The 20832-nt window shown below is 40.2% G+C and overlaps 2 protein-coding genes across 8 annotated transcripts in view; both read right to left on the bottom strand.

Moving 5' to 3' along the window:
* Window positions 1-833: 833 nt before the first annotated feature.
* LOC310737909 (uncharacterized protein) lies at window positions 834-12564 on the bottom strand. Of its 7 annotated transcripts, none has more exons than XM_083562666.1 (11): window positions 12400-12564; window positions 11201-12282; window positions 11041-11131; window positions 10843-10969; window positions 10612-10722; window positions 7610-7726; window positions 7335-7480; window positions 6413-6536; window positions 6245-6331; window positions 5597-5716; window positions 834-2530 (listed from the first exon to the last, which is right to left on the bottom strand). In XM_083562666.1, the coding sequence occupies exons 7-11, from the start codon at window positions 7395-7397 to the stop codon at window positions 1215-1217; spliced, it is 1710 nt and encodes a 569-aa protein (XP_083418792.1). In that variant the 5' UTR covers window positions 7398-7480; window positions 7610-7726; window positions 10612-10722; window positions 10843-10969; window positions 11041-11131; window positions 11201-12282; window positions 12400-12564; the 3' UTR covers window positions 834-1214. The 7 variants fall into 7 exon arrangements, with proteins under 7 accessions (XP_083418792.1, XP_083418789.1, XP_083418790.1 ...); XM_083562663.1 differs by having other exon boundaries at window positions 11041-11363; window positions 12251-12282; window positions 12400-12513; XM_083562664.1 differs by having other exon boundaries at window positions 10612-10763; window positions 11041-12282.
* LOC310737887 (NLR family CARD domain-containing protein 3-like) overlaps window positions 9793-20832 on the bottom strand; it is a 135579-nt gene continuing 124539 nt past the window's right edge. The window contains exon 12 of the transcript XR_014536914.1: window positions 9793-9868. The gene's annotated coding sequence lies outside the window, so the exon portion shown is untranslated. The remainder of the gene's footprint in view (window positions 9869-20832) is intronic.

Raw genomic sequence — 20832 nt, 5'->3', positions numbered from 1 at the left:
TCCGTGACTGTTCTTGAATGGCCCAGCCAGAGCCCTGACTTAAACCCAATTGAGCATCTCTGGAGAGACCTAAAAATGGCTGTCCACCAACGTTTACCATCCAACCTGACAGAACTGGAGAGGACCTGCAAGGAGGAATGGCAGAGGATCCCCAAATCCAGGTGTGAAAGACTTGTTGCATCTTTCCCAAAAAGACTCCTGGCTGTATTAGATCAAAAGGGGGCTTCTACTAAATACTGAGCAAAGGGTCTGAATACTTAGGACCATGTGATATTTTAGTTTTTCTTTTTTAATAAATCTGCAACAATGTCAACAATTCTGTGTTTTTCTGTCAGTATAGGGAGCTGTGTACATTCATGAGGAAGAAGAATGAACCTAAATGATTTTAGCAAATGGCTGCAATATAACAAAGAGTGAAGAATTTAAGGGGGTCTAAATACTTTCCGTACCCACTGTATATAAAAAGAGATATGTATCGATGTTTACCTCAGTGAGGAAAATCTACCGGAAAAGATCTGCAGCTTCTCTTCCACTGGTGCTGAGTTCATGATCACAGCGCCACCTGCTTATTTTATTATTTTATTTATTTATTTGTCACCTCCTATTTCAGTTAAACTAGAGATCCATTTGGTGAAATATGACTCCACTAAAAGTGCCCCTTTACACTTTCACTTGTTTTTGCCTTCAAATGTCTTTAAGTATCCAAAGTAGTGATTTATTATAACTATAATGTTCCTACTACTATTTTAATCACAAGATTCTTTAATCACCTCAGTTTATGTGAAAAGACTCGAATGTGACTCTCAGCACACTGATCTATTAATAGAATGATATTAATGACTCAGACACTGATTTATTACAATTATAAAGAGCACAAAACCTTCTTGTCGTCTATTTTAAAAAAATCATATGAGACCACGTGTGGTGGTGAGTTCGAGTCTGGAGTTTCTTCATTTATTCCTCTCTAAATGTTGTGCTTGCTGTTGAACTGATGCTGACCTGTATGTTGGTGATAAATAGATACACCAAGCACCGTAACGGAACGACTGACTTCACAAAATGTAGATGAGTAAAAAGATATTTGACTTTGAAATGTAGTGAAGTTACAGTAAAAGTCTCTCCAAATGGAAACACTTCAGTAAAGTACAGACACGTGAAAAGGCGACTGGTAAAGGAGCCTATTGGCTGTTAAAGGTATACAAATAAATCAGTTTCTATGAGATGTGAACATGTTGGTGTTGTTCAAGACTACTTTTCTGGGTGAAACCCTTCCCACACTGTGAGCACTGATGCTGCTTCTCTCCCGTGTGGATTTGCAGGTGTCTCTTCAGGTGGCTCTGTTGATTAAAACTCTTCCCACACTGTGCACAGCCATATGGCTTTTCTCCACTGTGAACACGCTGGTGTATTGTGAGACTGCCTTTTTCTCTGAACATCTTCTGACAATATGAGCACTGAAACAGCTTTTCTCCCGAGTGAGTGCGTTGGTGTCGCTGTAGATGGCTGCGTTGATTAAAACTCTTCCCGCACTCTGAGCAGTGATACGGTTTCTCTCCCGAATGAATGCGCAGGTGCAGATCGAGATTGCACTGGCGGTTAAAACTCTTGCCGCACTGCGAGCAGGAATACGGCTTCTCCCCCGTGTGAATGTTCAAGTGCCTTTGAAGGTTGTTGAGCTGATTAAAACTCTTTCCGCACTGTGTGCAGTGATAGGGCTTTTCTCCATTGTGAATGCGCTGATGAACTCGGAGATGACGTTTACCGGTAAACATCTTCCCACACTGGGAGCAGCGGTATGGTTTTTCCCCCGTGTGAACGTGTAAGTGCGCTCGGAGGTGACTCTGTTGATTAAAACTCGTTCCACACTGGGAGCAGCGGTACGACTTGTCCCTACTGTGAATGCGCTGGTGCACGTTGAGGTTACCTTTATCTATAAACATCTTCGTACAGTACGAGCACTGATAGGGTTTTTCTCCCGAGTGGATGCGCTGATGTCTCTGAAGGTTACTCTGTTTCGAAAAACTCTTGCCACACTCCAAGCAGTGGTATGGCTTCTCTCCGGTGTGAATGCGCTCGTGGAGTTGGAGATCACTTTTCCGTATAAAACTTTTCCCGCACTCTGAGCAGCGATAGGGATTTTCTCCGTTGTGTGTACGCTGGTGTACTTGGAGATTGTAGTGTTGGGTAAAACTCTTGCCACACTCCAAGCACTGATACTTCTTCTCTCCTTTGTGAATCTTCTGGTGTCGTCTGAGATAACGCAGGTCAGTAAAACTCTTTCCACACTGGGAGCAGGGATAGACCTCTTCCTGCATCTGTTTATTAGGCATGTTAGTGCCAAGTATATTAGAGGTGGATTGCTGAATGCTGGAGCTTGTTGTGGTCATGACAGTCTCATTTTTTATCTCCCCTAATTTCATGAGTCTCTCATATTCCTTATAGTGGTGCCTTTGGATGTGTTTGTGGAGGGAAATTTGAGATGTATAGAAAAATGAACACCAGGAGCAGTAGAAGATTCCATGGTTCATGTCTGGAGCAGAAAATAAACAGTATTAGAAACTCATTGTGGAAAACAGCTACCAGAATAAAAATTTAAGATTTAAGTGTAGACTGCATGTCATGCCTGGTCAGTGTGTGTATATATATATATATATATATATATATATATATATATATATATATATATATATATATATATATATATATATATATATATATATATATATATACAGTGAGGAAAATAAGTATTTGAACACCCTGCTATTTTGCAAGTTCTCCCACTTAGAAATCTTGGAGGGGTCTAAAATTGTCATCGTAGGTGCATGTCCACTGTGAGAGACATAATGTAAATAAAAAAATCCAGAAATCACAATGTATGATTTTTTAACTATTTATTTGTGTGATGCAGCTGCAAATAAGTATTGAACACCTGAGAAAGTCAATGTTAATATTTGTTTGTTTGCAATTACAGAGGTCAAATGTTTCCTGTAGTTTTTCACCAGGTTTGCACACACTGCAGGAGGGATTTTGACCCACTCCTCCACACAGATCTTCTCTAGATCAGTCAGGTTTCTGGCCTGTCGCTGAGAAACATGGAGTTTGAGCTCCCTCCAAAGATTCTCTATTGGGTTTAGGTCTGGAGACTGGCTAGGCCACGCCAGAACCTTGATATGCTTCTTACAGAGCCACTCCTTGGTTATCCTGGCTGTGTGCTTCGGGTCATTGTCATGTTGGAAGACCCAGCCTCGACCCATCTTCAATGCTCTAACTGAGGGAAGGTGGTTGTTTCCCAAAATCTCGCAATACATGGCCCCGGTCATCCTCTCCTTAATACAGTGCAGTCGCCCTGTCCCATGTGCAGAAAAACACCCCCAAAGCATGATGCTACCACCCCCATGCTTCACAGTAGGGATGGTGTTCTTGGGATGGTACTCATCATTCTTCCTCCTCCAAACACGTTTAGTGGAATTATGACCCAAAAGTTCTATTTTGGTCTCATCTGACCACATGACTTTCTCCCATGACTCCTCTGGATCATCCAAATGGTCATTGGCAAACTAAAGACATGCCTGGACATGTGCTGGTTTAAGCAGGGGAACCTTCCGTGCCATGCATGATTTCAAACCATGACGTCTTAGTGTATTACCAACAGTAACCTTGGAAACGGTGGTCCCAGCTCTTTTCAGGTCATTGACCAGCTCCTCCCATGTAGTTCTGGGCTGATTTCTCACCTTCCTTAGGATTATTGAGACCCCACGAGGTGAGATCTTGCATGGAGCCCCAGTCCGAGGGAGATTGACAGTCATGTTTAGCGTCTTCCATTTTCTAATGATTGCTCCAACAGTGGACCTTTTTTCGCCAAGCTGCTTGGCAATTTCCCCGTAGCCCTTTCCAGCCTTGTGGAGGTGTACAATTTTGTCTCTAGTGTCTTTGGACAGCTCTTTGGTCTTGGCCATGTTAGTAGTTGGATTCTTACTGATTGTATGGGGTGGACAGGTGTCTTTATGCAGCTAACGACCTCAAACAGGTGCATCTAATTTAGGATAAAATGTAGTGGAGGTGGACATTTTAAAGGAAGACTAACAGGTCTTTGAGGGTCAGAATTCTAGCTGATAGACAGGTGTTCAAATACTTATTTGCAGCTGTATCATACAAATAAATAGTTTAAAAATCATACATTGTGATTTCTGGATTTTTTTTTCTCACAGTGGACATGCACCTACGATGACAATTTCAGACCCCTCCATGATTTCTAAGTGGGAGAACTTGCAAAATAGCAGGGTGTTCAAATACTTATTTTCCTCACTGTATACATATATATATATATATATATATATATAAACCCTGTTCTCTGGGTTACTGAGCTAAAAACACACTTTATCCAGCCTGTAAGGAAATTGACAGTTGGCAACATAAAGGGTAATGTCAGCTAGAAATTCACTAAAGGTAAAAGTGTATAGGCCTTTGTTTCTAATTAGAATATAAAACCAACAACATTCCATATCCTGCGTTTGAGCTGCAACATCTAACAATCCCACAGAAGAGGTAATGTAGCAAAAACTGCTGAAAAAGTTAATGCTGGCTCTGACAGAAAAAAGTCAAAACATTCAGCTTGTTGTATATGGAGCCGTGTAACTGCAGAGCAGAGAGCCCACGCCAAGCCCTGTACCCCACCTACAGCTACCCCATGCATGCACCAGAACTGGACAAGGGAGCAACAGAAGATGGCCTGAGCTGAAAAATCATGTTTTCTTTTACATCATGTGGATGGCCAGGTGTGGTTTACCTGGGGAGGAGATAGCACCAAGAGGCCTTATGAGAATAAGGTGAAGTGACACAGGCAGTGTGATGCTGTGGGTGATGATCTGCTGGGAAATCTTGCTTCCTGGCATTCATTCAGATCGTTACTTATACCGTCTACCTAAACATTGTTACAAGACTAAGATACATATCTGCATTATAACACTTTCCTAATGGCCAGAGCTTCTTTCAGCACAGAACAGAACACCTTCAGGTTTTGTGGAATCCAGGCTCTGACAAGTCAAAAACGTTTTTGGTGGTACAAGCGAAACTGCAGAATATTAGTCAGGTGGTTTTTAAGCTGTGGCTGGTCAGAGTTCCTCTGGGGTGACTTGGCAAACTCAAAAAGAAAAATGTCCCGCTGTTGTATATAAAAAAAAATCTCAAGGAACTACACCCAATCAAACCAGGTAGGTACCTCAGGCATTATCCTCAAGTGAAGAGGTACAAGTCCTCAAGACAACACGCTTAACAAGTCCTAGTCAAGAGTCTTGTCATATTGTTGACATTAGCTGACAATACCATCTACATCACCTTCTTTTCAGGCATGAAAATTTTTTTTTTCTCATCAGTAGAATAGAGAAAGCTTGGTATCCTATACTGTGCTCTACCAAGTAAACTGATTAAGGGGTAAAACAAGCAGTTGGACTACCTGACCACTCTTTACTGAAGATCATCGTGATGTAGATGATGCTCGCTTACCCACATGATTCATAAGGTGTCTCCTGACTTATACTAATATATCGTAAAGCATACCAAATGTTGTATGAGAATGTAAGTGTCAGAAATACTCAACCCCAGTCTGTACTTGTACAGAGGTAGCCTTCATCTTCAGACTCCTCCTCTTTCACATGTTTCCTTTCAAATCCTCCATATTGGTTGTCTACATCTTCTACAGTGTTTGATGTTTCATCACCTGAAATGTAACAAGGTACATTTAGTTTCAGCTAAAGTTAATCTAAGAAAAATCAGGTGGAAACCAGTCCTTCAGCACTGGTCCAGTCCCAAATAAAATCTAGATAAATCTTAAAACTAGGTTCAAATTCTTATTGCATAAATAAAGTTAATAACTTGGGGAACTTAAGGAAGATGGATCATAATCAGCTTTAGAGCAGTTACTAAGGTGTCCTTTATGCAGTTATTCGAGCTCCAACATTGGTGGTGTTTCTGTATCGTTTATAAGATATTCCAGTGAGTGCGATGTATTGCTTTTGGTCACTTTACAAGTGCAGACGATTGCATCTTGATTATGTTAATGGTGCATAATTTACAGGAATTTGATCATGTGACCTGCAAGCCCACTTAATATTTTAAATAATTATGATTGTGACCTCTGCAGTTCAAATATTGTATTTACACAAATATTCCCAAAGTCTGGCTCACAATATCCAGTTACACCACTAGATAATGCAGTCAGGGCCATAACACTCTGCTGTTGTCTTACAGAGATAGTCGTCAGGTTCTTCCTTTTTCACATTATACTGTTGGTCCATGGGTGTGATGTATCCCACAGAGACTGGTGTGGCGTCACCTGAAATTTCAATTACTACATTTAAGTGATGTACAAATCCCAAATTGGGAAAAGTCATTGTAATGTGCTGTGTTGACTTACATGGGAATTCCTCATCTACAGTCTCTTCCTTTTTAACGTGTATTTGAAGGTTTACAAAGGTGATGTGCTCTTCAGATTCAGATGTTCCTCCATAAGCTCCAGCTGTATATTTTCCCCCACAATGCTAATGGCCAAAGAATAATAACACTTCAAATAAAGCAATATTGCATGAGCACAAATTGACTTATATGTGACTCACATGACAGTGATATCCCATATGAAAGACACAATACAGGAAAATATTGGTTATATGGTTTATTTTTGCTCCGTCTCACAGCTAGATATAGCTTTTGCATGTTGTAATGAAATGTGGTCTTGACACTGGGCACTTTTTGTTGCGGTCTGACTCTAATGGTTCCCAGCTCACCTCACACAGCATTGATCTGGTTTCAGACTCAATTCTCTCAAAACCGACTCACCATATTTAAACATTTACATCTACGGCATTTAGCAGATGCACTGGTTTCAGTGCCACTGTCTCCGTCAATTAATAAATCAACAATGGTTTACTAGGTTACAAACTCAGGATACCATCAGCCTAAAACTCTGCTGGGTGGTGTTTCCATTCATGGTAGAAGTCACAGCACTTCCTACAGGTAGTTGGGTTTTCCTTTCACTTGGCCAACTTTTTATGCCTGAAAAGAGTGAAACAGAGCATGTTTCACTCTGAAACATGCTCTGTTTCAGAGTGAAATTCCTCTGACTGGAGAAACTGAAGTAACTATTTCAATATCATGAACAACTGCTAGATTTTATCTAGAAACAGATAAATGGAGTAAATGTCCCTGTGATGATGTACGAAACATCAGAACTCTTTAGGAACTCCAACTGACCAATCAGGATAGTGGGGACAAACTAACTTTGCAAATAACCAACCAATTGTGGGAACACAACATTTAGTTAATGATCATGTGTCAGTTACCTGGGAGTCTGTAGAAGCAGGAGGATGTGGAAGGTTTCTCAGCTGTATCACTGCTGACTCCATTATCAACTCTTATGATCAGGTCTTTATGGTGTCTCCAGTTTTAAGCAGAGCTGCAGAACCCACTAAAATCTTCTTGCTAAACACTTTTCATGAGAAAATGATTAGTCACATCATTTGCTACATCACTGTTCCTGTCTCTATATCCTGCACTTCCACACCACTGGTTTGGGATTCACTGGCTAACTGTTAGCCAAGCAGGTACTTCAACTTACCTCAGGTTTTACAGTAAAACATGCTGAAGGTCCTCACATTGTTCCGTTAATATAGATATAGACCTAATATGTCATCATGAAGCCCAGCCAGGAGTATTTTCATGCAGAAATGTTTACCTAAGGGACAAAAATCAACGGTTCCCTCAAAATAATAGGGAGAAAAAAACAGCCATCGTCTTCTTCTGTTGTGAGTTCACAGCGCCCCCTGCTGGAGCGTTTTGTTAAGAGCGTTAAACACAAAACATCCCAATGCAATTCATCGCTATTTCTGGAACAAAGAGTATACAGTATGTTTAAATATTATTTGTATTATATGTTTTAAATGACTAAGTGTTAGCTTTGGACACATTAACACGTTTTTTATATATAATGTATATAATGTATAATCATCCTATAATGTATTAATCTCGTTCTGAGAAGCAACAATCAAAATCAAGATCAACAGTGAAACAAAATCAAAAATCAGTTTCTGTAATCTGTACAAATCGGTTAAAACATAAAAATCATGAGATATTTGAGGAATAAAAAATATATAAAATTTTAATTGGATTATCTGCTCATAGTACTGAGCAAGCAGCAAAATATGTCTGCAAAATATCTCAATTAGAGTTTAATAAAATAATAATAATAATAATAATTATTATTATTATTATTATTATTATTATTATTATTATTATTATTATAATATCATGAAGCACATCTGCAAACGTTTCCTTTGTTCACTTTATGGCGATTTGGGATGGATTGTTGACATTTGATTGTTGATCTCTCCTGTGACTTGCTGAAGAAGTCTATTACTTATTACACCACCATATTTCTACTGGTACTAATGATAATAATGATAATATATTTAAGAGTCCTCTGAAAATAACTCAACATACAGACATTATTATCTAAATAACTGGCAACAAAAATGAGTACCCTCAGTGATAATTCAATTCAATTCAATTCAATTCATTTTTATTTGTATAGCGCTTTTAACAATGAACATTGTCTCAAAGCAGCTTTACACAAATAATGCGGTGATTAAAAATGAATATGTTATATGAATATATATAACAGTACAGTGTGTACGTCTGAGGTTCTTCTGTTCGGTAAAATGTTTCCCACACTGAGAGCAGGGGTAGACTTCCTTCTGCGCTGGTTGGCTGAGAGTAGAAGAAATTTTTTGCTGAATACTGGCACTTCTGGTGAGTCTAAGGTCCTGATCTTTTAACTCTCCGACGTTCATCAGCCTCTGGTGTTCCTCACGGTGCCATCTTCTGATGTGTTTGTGGAGGTAAATTTGAGATGTAAAGGAAAGGGTACACCAGGAGCAGGAGAAGGTGTGTAAGTGGGGATTGTTCATTTCTGTAATAGAAAATGGAATGAAAAGGAATTGAAGAAAGTATGGATTGCTGTAGATGGTCAGAAGCAATCAGAAATATAAGCAGATTCCAGGGAACTTTAACAAAAGAGTTTGTGTACTGTTTTTAGATAGATATCATCCTATTACTTAGAGTTTGCCAACAGGCAATTGTCCTCAATTCTAAACACCATGTCCTTTAGGAAACCAGGCACCGCTCATCACCTGCCGAAACCATTACAAAAGTGAAGCATGACGGTGGCAGCATCATGTGGTCTGGGTGTTTTACTTCAGCAGGGACTTGCTAATTGTTCAGGGTTAAGGGAAAGCTGAAGTTTGCAAAGTACAGATATCGCCTCAATAAAAACCTGTTTCAGAGCATTTAGGACCTCAGTCTGGGCCAAAGGTTCACCTTCCAACATGATAACAACCTTGAGCCCTCAGCCGAAACAACACAGGAGTGGCTTATGGATGACCCTGGGAATGTGCTGGAGTGTCTGAATACTGGACATGTGATATTCTGATATGTTCTAATTTATAATAAAAATACATTTTAAAAATGCTACAGAATTTCTAGAATTGTTTTCACTTGTTGTAATTATGTGTAGATAAATGAGGAAAACAATCAATTTGAATGATTGTAGTATCAGTCTGCACTATAGAAGATACACTGAATACACTGTAGATGTTTCTCATGCTTCTATTTGCACTTCTGCTGGATGTAAATGCAGATGGGTTCACAAATGTGTGGTTGTCAACAAAAAAATTAAAGGGGGAAATAACAACCAAATTGCCCACAAAGCACTACAAGCAGCAGAGTGAGAAGGTAGAACCAGGGCACTCTTCAGAGCAAGGAATATTCCTTTATATTTAATCACTTAGAGTAGATGCTTTGCTAATATAAGGTCACTGGCCTACAAAGATGAAGAGGAGCCCAACAAGATATAACAAACATCATGGGATCAATTATTCAGGTCATTTACTTGATTTAAGAGGCAGAATTTGCCACCGGGGCAAATACGGCATCAAGAAGACAGAGGGTAAGATGTTACATTTACAGGATTTGGCAGATGTCCGCCTATCAAGAGCCTGAGCAGTTGAGGGATAAGGTCCCTGCTCAAGGGTGTAGCAGTGGCAGCTTGATTGTGCTGAGATTTTACCTTCCTATTAGAAGGACAACTGAGCTACCACTTATAAAGTACATATCAAGCTAGAACATTTCAAACAGTGACAATAGGTTCTCAGGAAAAAGAAAAATGCGAAAACCATCCAGATATCAAGGCGACTTTTAAACATGAAAACACGTGTCTTCAGGCAGTTGGATGAAGGTGTGGTGTCATAGTATTTATCATGGGGCATTACGTATGCCTGGCTCATAACATTCAGACGATTGCTGAAGGTAATCTGAGTGGGAATTAACCTAACTTTAAACTTAACTTTAGATGATTTCCTCCACCAGAGCCAGGAGGTCCATCCTAAATTAGAAATGCAATCACAATCCAAGAGTAGGGGATAAAAGTAAATAAATAAATAAATAAATGACATCCTGGAAATCTACTACAGGACTTTGGTTGGCTTCCAAAAAACCTCTATCATCTCACCATGTAAATATCTTGTTTAATATAAAAAGATTCGTAGAAATGAAACACTTATCAACCTGTTGTACAGAGGTAGAATTCATCTTCTGTCTCTTCCTCTTTCACATGCTTACTCTGAAATGTTCGATTCGGTTGGTCCAGTTTGTCTAACGAGTCAAATATTTCTCCACCTGAAATTCCACATGTAGATACCATCAGCTCAAATAACGCCCTTAAGAATGAGAACTGCCCTTGAGTGGTATAAATAGAACTGGCTAGTAGCTCCAAACAAGTACTCCATGTTATCTTACAGAGATAACCTTCATATTCAGGTTCTTCCTTTTTTACACATTGGTCCACAGGTGTGACGTGTCCTTTACTGCCTAAATTTCCTCCTCCTGAAGCCATACAGGTTTCCATCCAGAGGTCCCTATAAAGCTAAAGGCCAATGAGTAATCGTAATTACATACAGTTCAAACATCTAAAACTTTGAAAAAATATGGTGTTACCTCTGAGCCAGCTGTTTTTCTTTCTGATGTTTTTAGAAGAGCATGGCGATTCCATCATCAGCTCTTATTTTAGTTTTAATGGATCATTATCCTGAAAAAAGTAGCTCAAATCAATAGCACAACTTCAAAAGGGTTTATTAAGCAATACACTTCATGATACCTTCAAGAAGACGTGAAAAGACCAGGAGATCTTTGGTTAGAATGCATTTTTGCTCCATCATTTTCTATCAAACAGAGAACAAGGATTTAAAGTTCATCCAAACTGTTGAAGGCACATAGATGTACAGGACATCTTTAGATGATCAGGTGTCCAAAACCTTTTTCTATAAAGTGTTTATCACACAGTTGGATTTCAATCCAGCATATTAACGTAAATAGTCCAAGTTTCCTTTATGAGAACAACTAGTGAAGAAGACCTTCGGTAAGATTTGCAAGAAGCACAGCAAAGTATTTCAGCTGAATGTTTGGAGAAAAGATGTTTTAGAAACGAGTTTATTAGAGGGACAGGATTAGAAATGAGTTTATTAGAGGGACAGCGCATGTAGGACGTTTTGGAGACAAGGTGAGGGAGGTGAGATTGAGATGGTTTGGACATGTGCAGAGGAGGGACATGGGGTATATCAGTAGGAGAATGCTGAGGATGGAGACACCAGGAAGGAGGAAAAGAGGAAGAACAAGGAGGAGGTTAATGGATGTGGTGAGGGAAGACATGCAGGTAGTTGGTGTGAAAGAGGCAGATGTAGAGGACGGGGGGGATGGAGACGGATGATCCGCTGTGGCGCCACCTAATGGGAGAAACTGAAAGAAGAAGAAAAAGTTTGGAGAAAAGATGTAAAGCTGGTATAAAGCTGTTCTTCACGTCATACTTTTAGGATTTTTTTAATGTAAATAAGGTGGAACAACTGGACATTTATAGATTTGTTTATTAAAGTCAGTGTTCATACTGTTACATTACAGAGTTTGTTGCATTGAAGAAAAAGGAACATAAATGTGTATCTGAAAAACCCCAAAAAACATAGATGTTTCCACACTTTTTCCACACACTATGTCTCGTTGATACAATATTTCAAATGTCAAGATGACATTAGAAAGGCATTAATACCTGCAAGTCATTAACTATAATGTATTATTATTATTACTATTATTATTATTCCAAAGAAGAATAGCCATAATGGTTAAATAAAGTTTAATAAAGTAAAGCAAACATTACCTGTAGAAAGAGGAAAGAAAACTGGGAACACCCTTAAATACAGACACAATAACAGGCTTCAGCATTAATTCCATAGAGAGAGAGAGAGAGAGAGAGAGAGAGAGAGAGAGAGAGAGAGAGAGAGAGAGAGAGAGAGAGAGAACTCCAACCTGCATCTCCTCTTCTTCTGGTGTGAGTTTGAGGAGGAACTCATATTCACAGCGCCACCTGCTGGAGCTCTCTCTGGCTCACAAGGGTTGAACATGGCGCATCTGAGAACTTCCTGCTGAAGTAGCACTGTGTACTAATACAACTGTTTGACTGGTACAACCAAAGTACTCTAGGACTCAGGGGTGTAGCCATCATTTCAAAAGTGGGGGGGACGAAATGTGTAGTGTTACCTGTTTTTTTTCCCTCCACTAAAAAGAGTGAGGGGGACGAATTAACTTTTTATAAAACGTGCGGGGGACATGTCCCTCGCGTCCCCCGCATAATCTAAGCCCCTGCTAGGACTGCTTTACGTAATAAAGAATATTTATGAATAGTAAATAATCTGGTCCAAGACTTTATAAATACAGAACAACGCTTGGGTCTGATTTGTGTATTTGAGAATCTGTTTTTAGAATTGTACACGATCAAATTATTTATATCGTTCTTTAAATTCTACTTCCATTCACTTTTTTTGAAGATACGATTGTGTCATTTGTGTGTATATATACTGGATATAAAGTCATACTCCAGGTGTAGGTGTGAGCCGTTACAGTATTTTGGTGCACGATGTGGAGGTGAAGAACGGCCCGAGGATTCCGTGGATTATCACCTTGTACCTTTGGCACTTCCCAGCATTGAGAAGTTCAAGCTGTTATTGATGTTTGCAGGACAAAACTGACTGAATGGATCCAAAGAGTGATTTCTTTATTACATGTTTTATATACGACTCGTTACAGCTACAATTCCTCTGCTCTAAATCACACCCCGAGATAAAGTAGTGCCAGAAGATTACATTTATTTACATGAGTAAAATTTAATAAATACTTATTGATAGTGAATAAAGCTGCTTTTCTTCTCCAGTTCATCTCCAAATTCATGTTGTGCTTCGAGCCGTTTATCCGAAATCTCCATATTTACCATACAAGTTTCACCACAGGCAAAACTCCTCCATGGAGCTCAGTAAGGTCATTACATAATGTCTACAATAGCTGTCTCACTCTGGATGGAACCAGAACCGGATGTTACAAGGTGGTAGGATTTGAGACTAGTTTTGTAACACGCCAATAGATGGCAGTACAAGGCTGTGTGCACACTCACAGGAAGCACCGACCTTCATACATCAGTGTGTCAAAAGACATCGTCCTGTGTACGTTGGGATCTGTGCAACTGGTGGTATTCTGACCACGTGTGTTACCACGACTACTATTCTGACCAGGTGCACACCTTCATGCGCAACCACATTGTCTCACTTCCGCACCCATCCTACTCGCCAGCTTTTGCTCCTGTGGACTTCGTCCTCTTCCAGTAGTTGAAGATCCAGCTCGCCGTTTTGAAACCGTTGAGAACATCCGGCGCAGATCGCAGAAGATGCTCAACACGCTTCTAAAAGAAGATTGTCAGAAAATGTTCCAGAACAACACTGGGAGCACTATATTACTGTGCAAAGGGACTATTTAGAAGGTGAAAGTGTGTAAACGTAGATTATAAAGTACTTTCTTGTAATCAGAGCGAGTCTCCAAACTTTCTGATTCCACCTCGTACTTATGTTACAGGTGTTTATATGCAGCGTATTCATTTAGAACACTGATTCAACTACATGTGTGTTCAACCCGCACCTGAACTACAATCACAATCCAGGACTCAAACTTGACTGTGGTTTCTCAATGTTAGACGTTTGAAAGCACTGACTCTGTGTTGGAACACTTGTGTAGGTCGAATGCCCCCGAATTAGTAAATGTTCGTCCACATTGTACACACCGAAACGTTTTCCCAGCTACATGAAGGCACTGGTGTTGGACGAGATGGCGCTTGGTGGTAAAACTCCTTCCACATTGTACACAGCGATATGTTTTTTTCAGCTCGTCATGAATGTGTTGGTGTCGTTGGAGTTTGCTTTGCTTTGCTGGGCAAAACCTTTGCCACACTGGGAACAGCGGTACGGCTTCTGTCCCGTGTGAATAAACTGGTGCGCATTGAGAGTGCTTTGCTGGTTAAAACTCTTGCCACACTGTGAGCAGTGGTACGGTTTCTCCCCGTTGTGAATGCGCTGGTGTCTCTGAAGGTTTCCCTGCTGAGCGAAACTCTTTCCACACTCTGGACAGAGGTACGGTTTCTCCCCCGTATGGACCAAGTAATGGATCTGGAGATTGCCCTTGGTGGTAAAACTTTTGCCACAGTCCGAGCAGCGGTACGGCTTCTCCCCCGTGTGGCCACGCCGGTGTATCTGAAGGTCGCTGTGTCGGACGAAACTCTTTCCACACTGTGAGCAGTGATGCGGCTTCTCTCCCGTGTGGATGCGCTGATGGCGTCGCAGGTTGCTCTGATCGCTGAAACTCCTCCCGCACTCCGAACAGGGATAGACGTCTCTCTGCGTTTGCTGATCGCACGCATTCCTGCGAAGAGATCCCTCAACTCCGGAGATTCTCCCTGTCTCATCTTGTATCTCTCCAGATTGGACCAGTTGTTCGTATTCCTCATAGTGGTGTCTTTGGACGTGCTTGTGGAGGTACATTTGAGATGTATAGGAAAGTGAACACCAGGAGCAGGTGAAGACTCGTAACTGGGCATTGTCGATTTCTGGAACAATATACAGAAAAATAGATGTTCAAAGTATATTTTTTGCAAAATGTATTATCCAAAAAAAGACAGCATTTTTTTATTGTATAAGTCTCTGCTAAAACAACTGAAACAAGTTTACGTATCTGAGTGAAGTCACATCCACCCAAGGCTCTAAAGCAGGTCATTATATTATTACACTATATTACACTAAAAGGCTAAATATTTTTGGACATCTGACCATTAGATAGGAGATTTCTGCTCCATCAGTCATAACAGTGTGAGTAAGTCAGGCTCTGATGTATTTGAGGTGAGGAGGCCTGGGTTCAGTCAGCAATGAAAACACTCGAAATATTTTTCTGATGTAGGTAATCTGAAAGGCCATACATCAACCTCGTCATAATCCGCAAATGCTGGGAACAGAACCCCGACATCTGACTCTTCTACATCTTCCTCCTTCTTCTCCTTCTCATTTTATTTTCTGAGTGAGTGTTACAGTGTTGGTGTTACTTAACCACAGACTTTAGTGGTACAGAAGTAATCTTCATCTTCAGACTCTTCCTCCTTCATACACTTCATTTGAAACCCTCCGCTCTGCAGACCGACGTTTTCCGCCGAACTTGGTGTTCCTTCACCTGAAATCCCACTCTGACCTTCAGGGGTCTTACAGAGGTAATCTTCACCTCCTGGTTCTTCCTTTTTGACATGTATGTGGTGGTCCTCAGGTGTGATGCATCCCACTGCCACATCTGAAATTTCATCACAGAACATCAATGGTTCAGTCCCAAATTGGAATAAGAATAAATAATGAGTATCTGACTGAACAAGTCTTACATATGTAGCCTTCCTCTTCAGGTTCTTCCTTTTTTGTATGTCTCTGATGGTCCATGGGGAAGATGGGTCCCACATAGCCTGAAGTTCTACCACCTGAATCTGTACACGTTTCTCCACAAAGCTAGTGATCAAAAAATTATACTTATTTGCCAAAGATCATGAGAGTAGTGTCTGACGAGACAATGATACAATTGAACAATGTCAAATCAGAAAACAATGACAAAAACAGCCAGAAGAACATCTAAGCAATGTAGTGTCCAATATTCTGTCCTCAAGCTTTAACCTGTGACAAACCATTACCTGGAAACAAACAGGAGCAAGAAATGGTTGAAGACTATTGGAGGAGAACACTCAGACCTCTAATGAGTCTATTAGAAGGTCTTCTTGTGCTTCTTGTGAGGTCTAAATGGCTGTGATTCTGTAAAAGGAGATCAAATCACAAGCAGTGGATCAAATACTGGAATCTCCTTCATCCTCATACAAATGGGAACTTTTTAGGTTGTTCACATAAAAGGACATCAGAAGGAACACTGGGCTCTCCAAAGAAGGTGTCACATCATGAGGTCTAAGAAGTTCATAATTTTTTGCTAATCTCCAGCTAATCAGTGTGGATGAGATCTGTGGCCATGGCAACCTGGGGTTCTTATTCATGTCAGACAGGAGCAGAACCTGACCTGATGTTATATTGTAGCTCATCCATCTCAACGTTTGATGCTTTTCAGCTTAACAGGGTTCCAAGGAGTAACTATTTAAGTAACCTTTTCCTCCCTGACAGTTTGTTAGGCTTAATCCTAATCTCCTCCATTTACAGAAGTGTCCTTCAGTCAGTGGTTTTTGTTTTTGCACCACTCTGTATAAACTATAAAGATCACAGGAGATCAGAGCAACAGATTCTAAAAATGTTATTTTTAGAATCTGAATTTTTAGAATCATAGCAGGTCATCTTAGATTCTTAGGAAAGCACAGGTTCTCTAAGATAGTTTTTCACATAGGAGCTAATGATATACGCCTTCGACAGTCAGAGGTTACTAAGAGTAATATTATAGAGGTGTGTAAATTAGCAAAGGCAATGTCCGATGCAGTAATATGCTCTGGCCCCATCCCAATGCAACGTGGCGATGTAGCCTACAGCAGGTTATGGTCGCTGAACTGCTGGATGTCCGAGTGGTGCCCCAAAAACAATGTGGGCTTCATTAATAATTGGAGCATTTTTGAGGGCAAGGCTGGCCTGTTAGGGCGGGACGGTGTCCATCCCACTCGGGAAGGTGCTGCTCTCATTTCTTGTAGTATAGGTCATAGTCTCAGAACAGCACTAGTTAACAAGTGACTGTCTAGAGCCAAGGCCAGGCTAAACCGACCGTCTGCTAGCTGCACAGAGTCGTCACTCAGGATCCATCAAATTGAGACTGTGTCTGTCCCCCGAGCGAAACCAAAATATAGGAATTCTCAGAAAGTCTGTTTTAGTAACCTGATTAACATTAAATTAAATAGGACTGAACGCACAGCCAGCACCTCTGATCTAAAGATAGGATTGCTGAATATTAGATCTCTCACTTCTAAAGCGCTTAATGTAAACGAAATTATTACCGACCAGGAGTTTAAAATAATGTGTTCAACAGAAACATGGATTAAACCGAATGAATATTTAGCATTAAATGAAGCGAGTCCTCCTGGGTATAGTTACATACACCAACCCCGTCTAAATGGCAGAGGAGGCGGAGTCACAGCTATTTATAATAATAATCTAAGCGTCACACAAAAGACTAAACACAAATGTAAAACATTTGAAGTTCTTTACACCAGCATAAAATATTCAGTGTCTGAAAGCAGGTCCAGTCAGACAATTCCACTAATTATTATTTATAGACCCCCAGGGCCCGACTCTGATTTTCTCATAGAATTTACAGATTTCATCACAAATTTAGTTACTTCTCTAGACAAAGCATTAATTGTTGGTGACTTTAATATTGATTTTGATAATCAGGAAGACTCCTTAAGAGCAGCTGTTGTGTCCATTCTAGATTTAGTTGGAATTAATCAGAATGTTATAGGACCCACTCATAGTGGTGACACACTCTCGATTTGTTGTTAACATTTGGATTAAAAATAAAAAACGTAGTCATAATTCCACAGTCTGAAGCTATTTCAGACCATTATCTCATCTCTTTTAAAATCTGCCTCAGTCATTGCATTACTACTTCACCACGTTACTGTCAAGTCAAGTCAAGTTTATTTGTATAGCGCTTTTCACAACAGACATTGTCTCAAAGCAGCTTTACAGAAAACAACAGTGTTAAGCGTACCTTCACGTCAGCTACAGCAGCGCGTTTTATTAACAATCTTCCAGAAATTACGATATTAGATAGATCTCCGTCTGACCCTGCAGAGCTCGACTGGGCCACTGAACACCTAGAATCAACATTACGTTATACCCTAGATGATGTAGCTCCCCTTAAGACCAAAATGATCAGGGAGAAAAATTAGCACAGTGGTATAATGATCATACACGCACCTTAAAACAGACCACTCGAAAATTAGAACGTAAATGGCGTCAAACAAAATTAACAGTATTTCAAATAGCATGGAAGGAGAGCCTCCTAATTTATAGAAAATCTCTTAGTGCTGCTGATCAGCATATTTCTCCACCCTCATAGAAAATAACAAGCATAATCCTAGATTTTTATTCAGCACGGTAGCAAAATTAACAGGGAATAAAAGCATCAATAGGTAGTAATGATTTCATGAACTTTTTTAATAATAAAATTGAAAACATCAGGCAAAAAATCCAGACGGTTAATATAAATCCAAATTATTTTACAAGTAACCCTGTAGACAGCAGTGTCATAATAACAGACAATCAATTACAAAGTTTTACTCCTATTCATGAGAATGACTTAATTTCATTAATTTCCTCATCAAAATCATCAACCTGCATTCTCGATCCCTTGCCTACAAGTTTCTTTAAACAGATCATTCCAGAGGTAATTGAACCTGTTTTAAAAATAATAAACTCTTCCATTAGCACTGGTTTTGTACCAAAATCCTTCAAACTGGCAGTTATCCACCCCCTAATTAAGAAACCTGACCTTGACCCATGTCAGCTGTCCAACTACAGACCAATATCAAATCTCCCCTTCATAGCCAAAATTTTGGAAAAGGTTGTAGCACAGCAGTTATGCTCACACCTACTTATGAATAATATTTTTGAAATGTATCAGTCAGGATTTCGGCCTCATCATAGCACAGAGACGGCGCTAGTTAAGGTGGTAAATGACCTGTTATTGGCCTCTGATCAGGGTTTTGTCTCCTCACTTGTTTTGCTCGACCTTAGTGCAGCTTTTGACACCATTGATCACACTATACTACTTGCTAGACTTGAGAACGTTGTTGGAATAAAGGGAACGGCTCTCTCTTGGCTCAGGTCTTATTTGACTGATCGCTATCAGTTTGTTGATGTAAATGGTGAGTTCTCTACACTCTCTGAGGTAAAGTTTGTTGTTCCTCAAGGATCTGTCTTAGGCCCTCTGCTTTTCTCTTTATATATGCTGCATCTTGGAGAAATTATTCATAAACATGGTATTAGATTCCATTGCTATGCTGATACATGATACACAGCTGTAAATTTCAGCAAAGCCAGATGAGAGAGATCAGCTTAACAATGTTGAAAAATGTATAAAGGACATTAGACAGTGGATGCTCGATAACTTTCTTCTGCTAAACTCAGATAAGACAGAAGTACTTTTACTAGGACCACATGCAGCTAGAAGTGAACTTTCCGATTACGTAGCATCTCTGGATAGTGTTTCTGTTTCAGCGTGTACGGCTGTCAAAGACCTTGGTGTGATTATTGACTCGAGTCTTTCCTTTGAGTCTCATGTGAATAATATCACCAGGATCGCCTTCTTTCACCTTAGAAATATTGCTAAAATTATAAATATGATGTCGTTACAGGATGCAGAAAAACTAGTAGATGTTTTTGTAACATCTAGATTAGACTACTGTAACGCTTTACTGTCTGGGTGTTGGAGTAAGTGCAGAAATAAGCTTCAGTTAGTTCAGAATGCAGCAGCAAGAGTCCTCACTAGATCTAGAAAATATGAGCACATCAGCCCTGTTTTAATCATCTACACTGCTCCCAATTACATCTCACACTGATTATAAAATACTACTACTGACGTATAAAACACTTAACGCTCTCACGCCGCAGTATCTGAGTGAACTTCTGTACCAGGATGATCCTCCACGCCTACTTAGATCAAAAGGTGCAGGCTATTTGTTGGTACCTCAAATAATGAAGATTACAGCAGGGGGCAGATCTTTCTCTTATAAACCCCACAGTTATGGAACAGCCTTCCAACCAGTGTTCGGGACTCAGACACAGTCTCAGTGTTCAAGTCGAGGTTGAAAACATATTTATTCAGTCAAGCCTTTAATCAGTAAATTTTTTCTCAGGTAAAGGCTCAGATCTGGAGGAAATCTGCCAGAGTGAATCTTGCCGGAGTCCAAACTGCACAGTGACATTAACTTTCATACACCAACAGGGACACTTAATAATCCATATCCTTCTCTTCCTGTCACCCTCTTCTCTTTTTCTCTCTCTCTCTCTCTCTCTCTCTCTCTCTCTCTCGGTCGAGTTAAACATGCTCCTGAGGCTCCAGTGACCACTGTTCCTGCCCCTCTCCCCTCCGTGGATCTTCCCACTTCGTCCAGGCCTGCCTCTGGATAGTGTTCTCTTTGACTGAAGGCCACTCTGTGCAGCTGGGGAAGGTTTGTCATCAACGCCTTGGGTGGTTCCATGAAATTCCGGAGTAAGAACGGGAGCTTTGAGGATGGATTGGACTGTAGTTGATGTCAACAGTCTCCTACACTGACTCAGGAATACAGTTCGCTTCTGATCATCATCACTGCACCCCACAACATCGTATACCTGCTACAAATGGACATTCGGTGTAACCCAGATGAGGATGGGTTCCCTCTTGAGTCTGGTTCCTCTCAAGGTTTCT

This window comes from Silurus aristotelis, assembly GCF_946808225.1.
Source record: "Silurus aristotelis genome assembly, chromosome: 15".
Taxonomy (NCBI): Eukaryota; Metazoa; Chordata; class Actinopteri; order Siluriformes; family Siluridae; genus Silurus; species Silurus aristotelis.
This window is presented reverse-complemented; position numbering and strand designations above follow the sequence as displayed.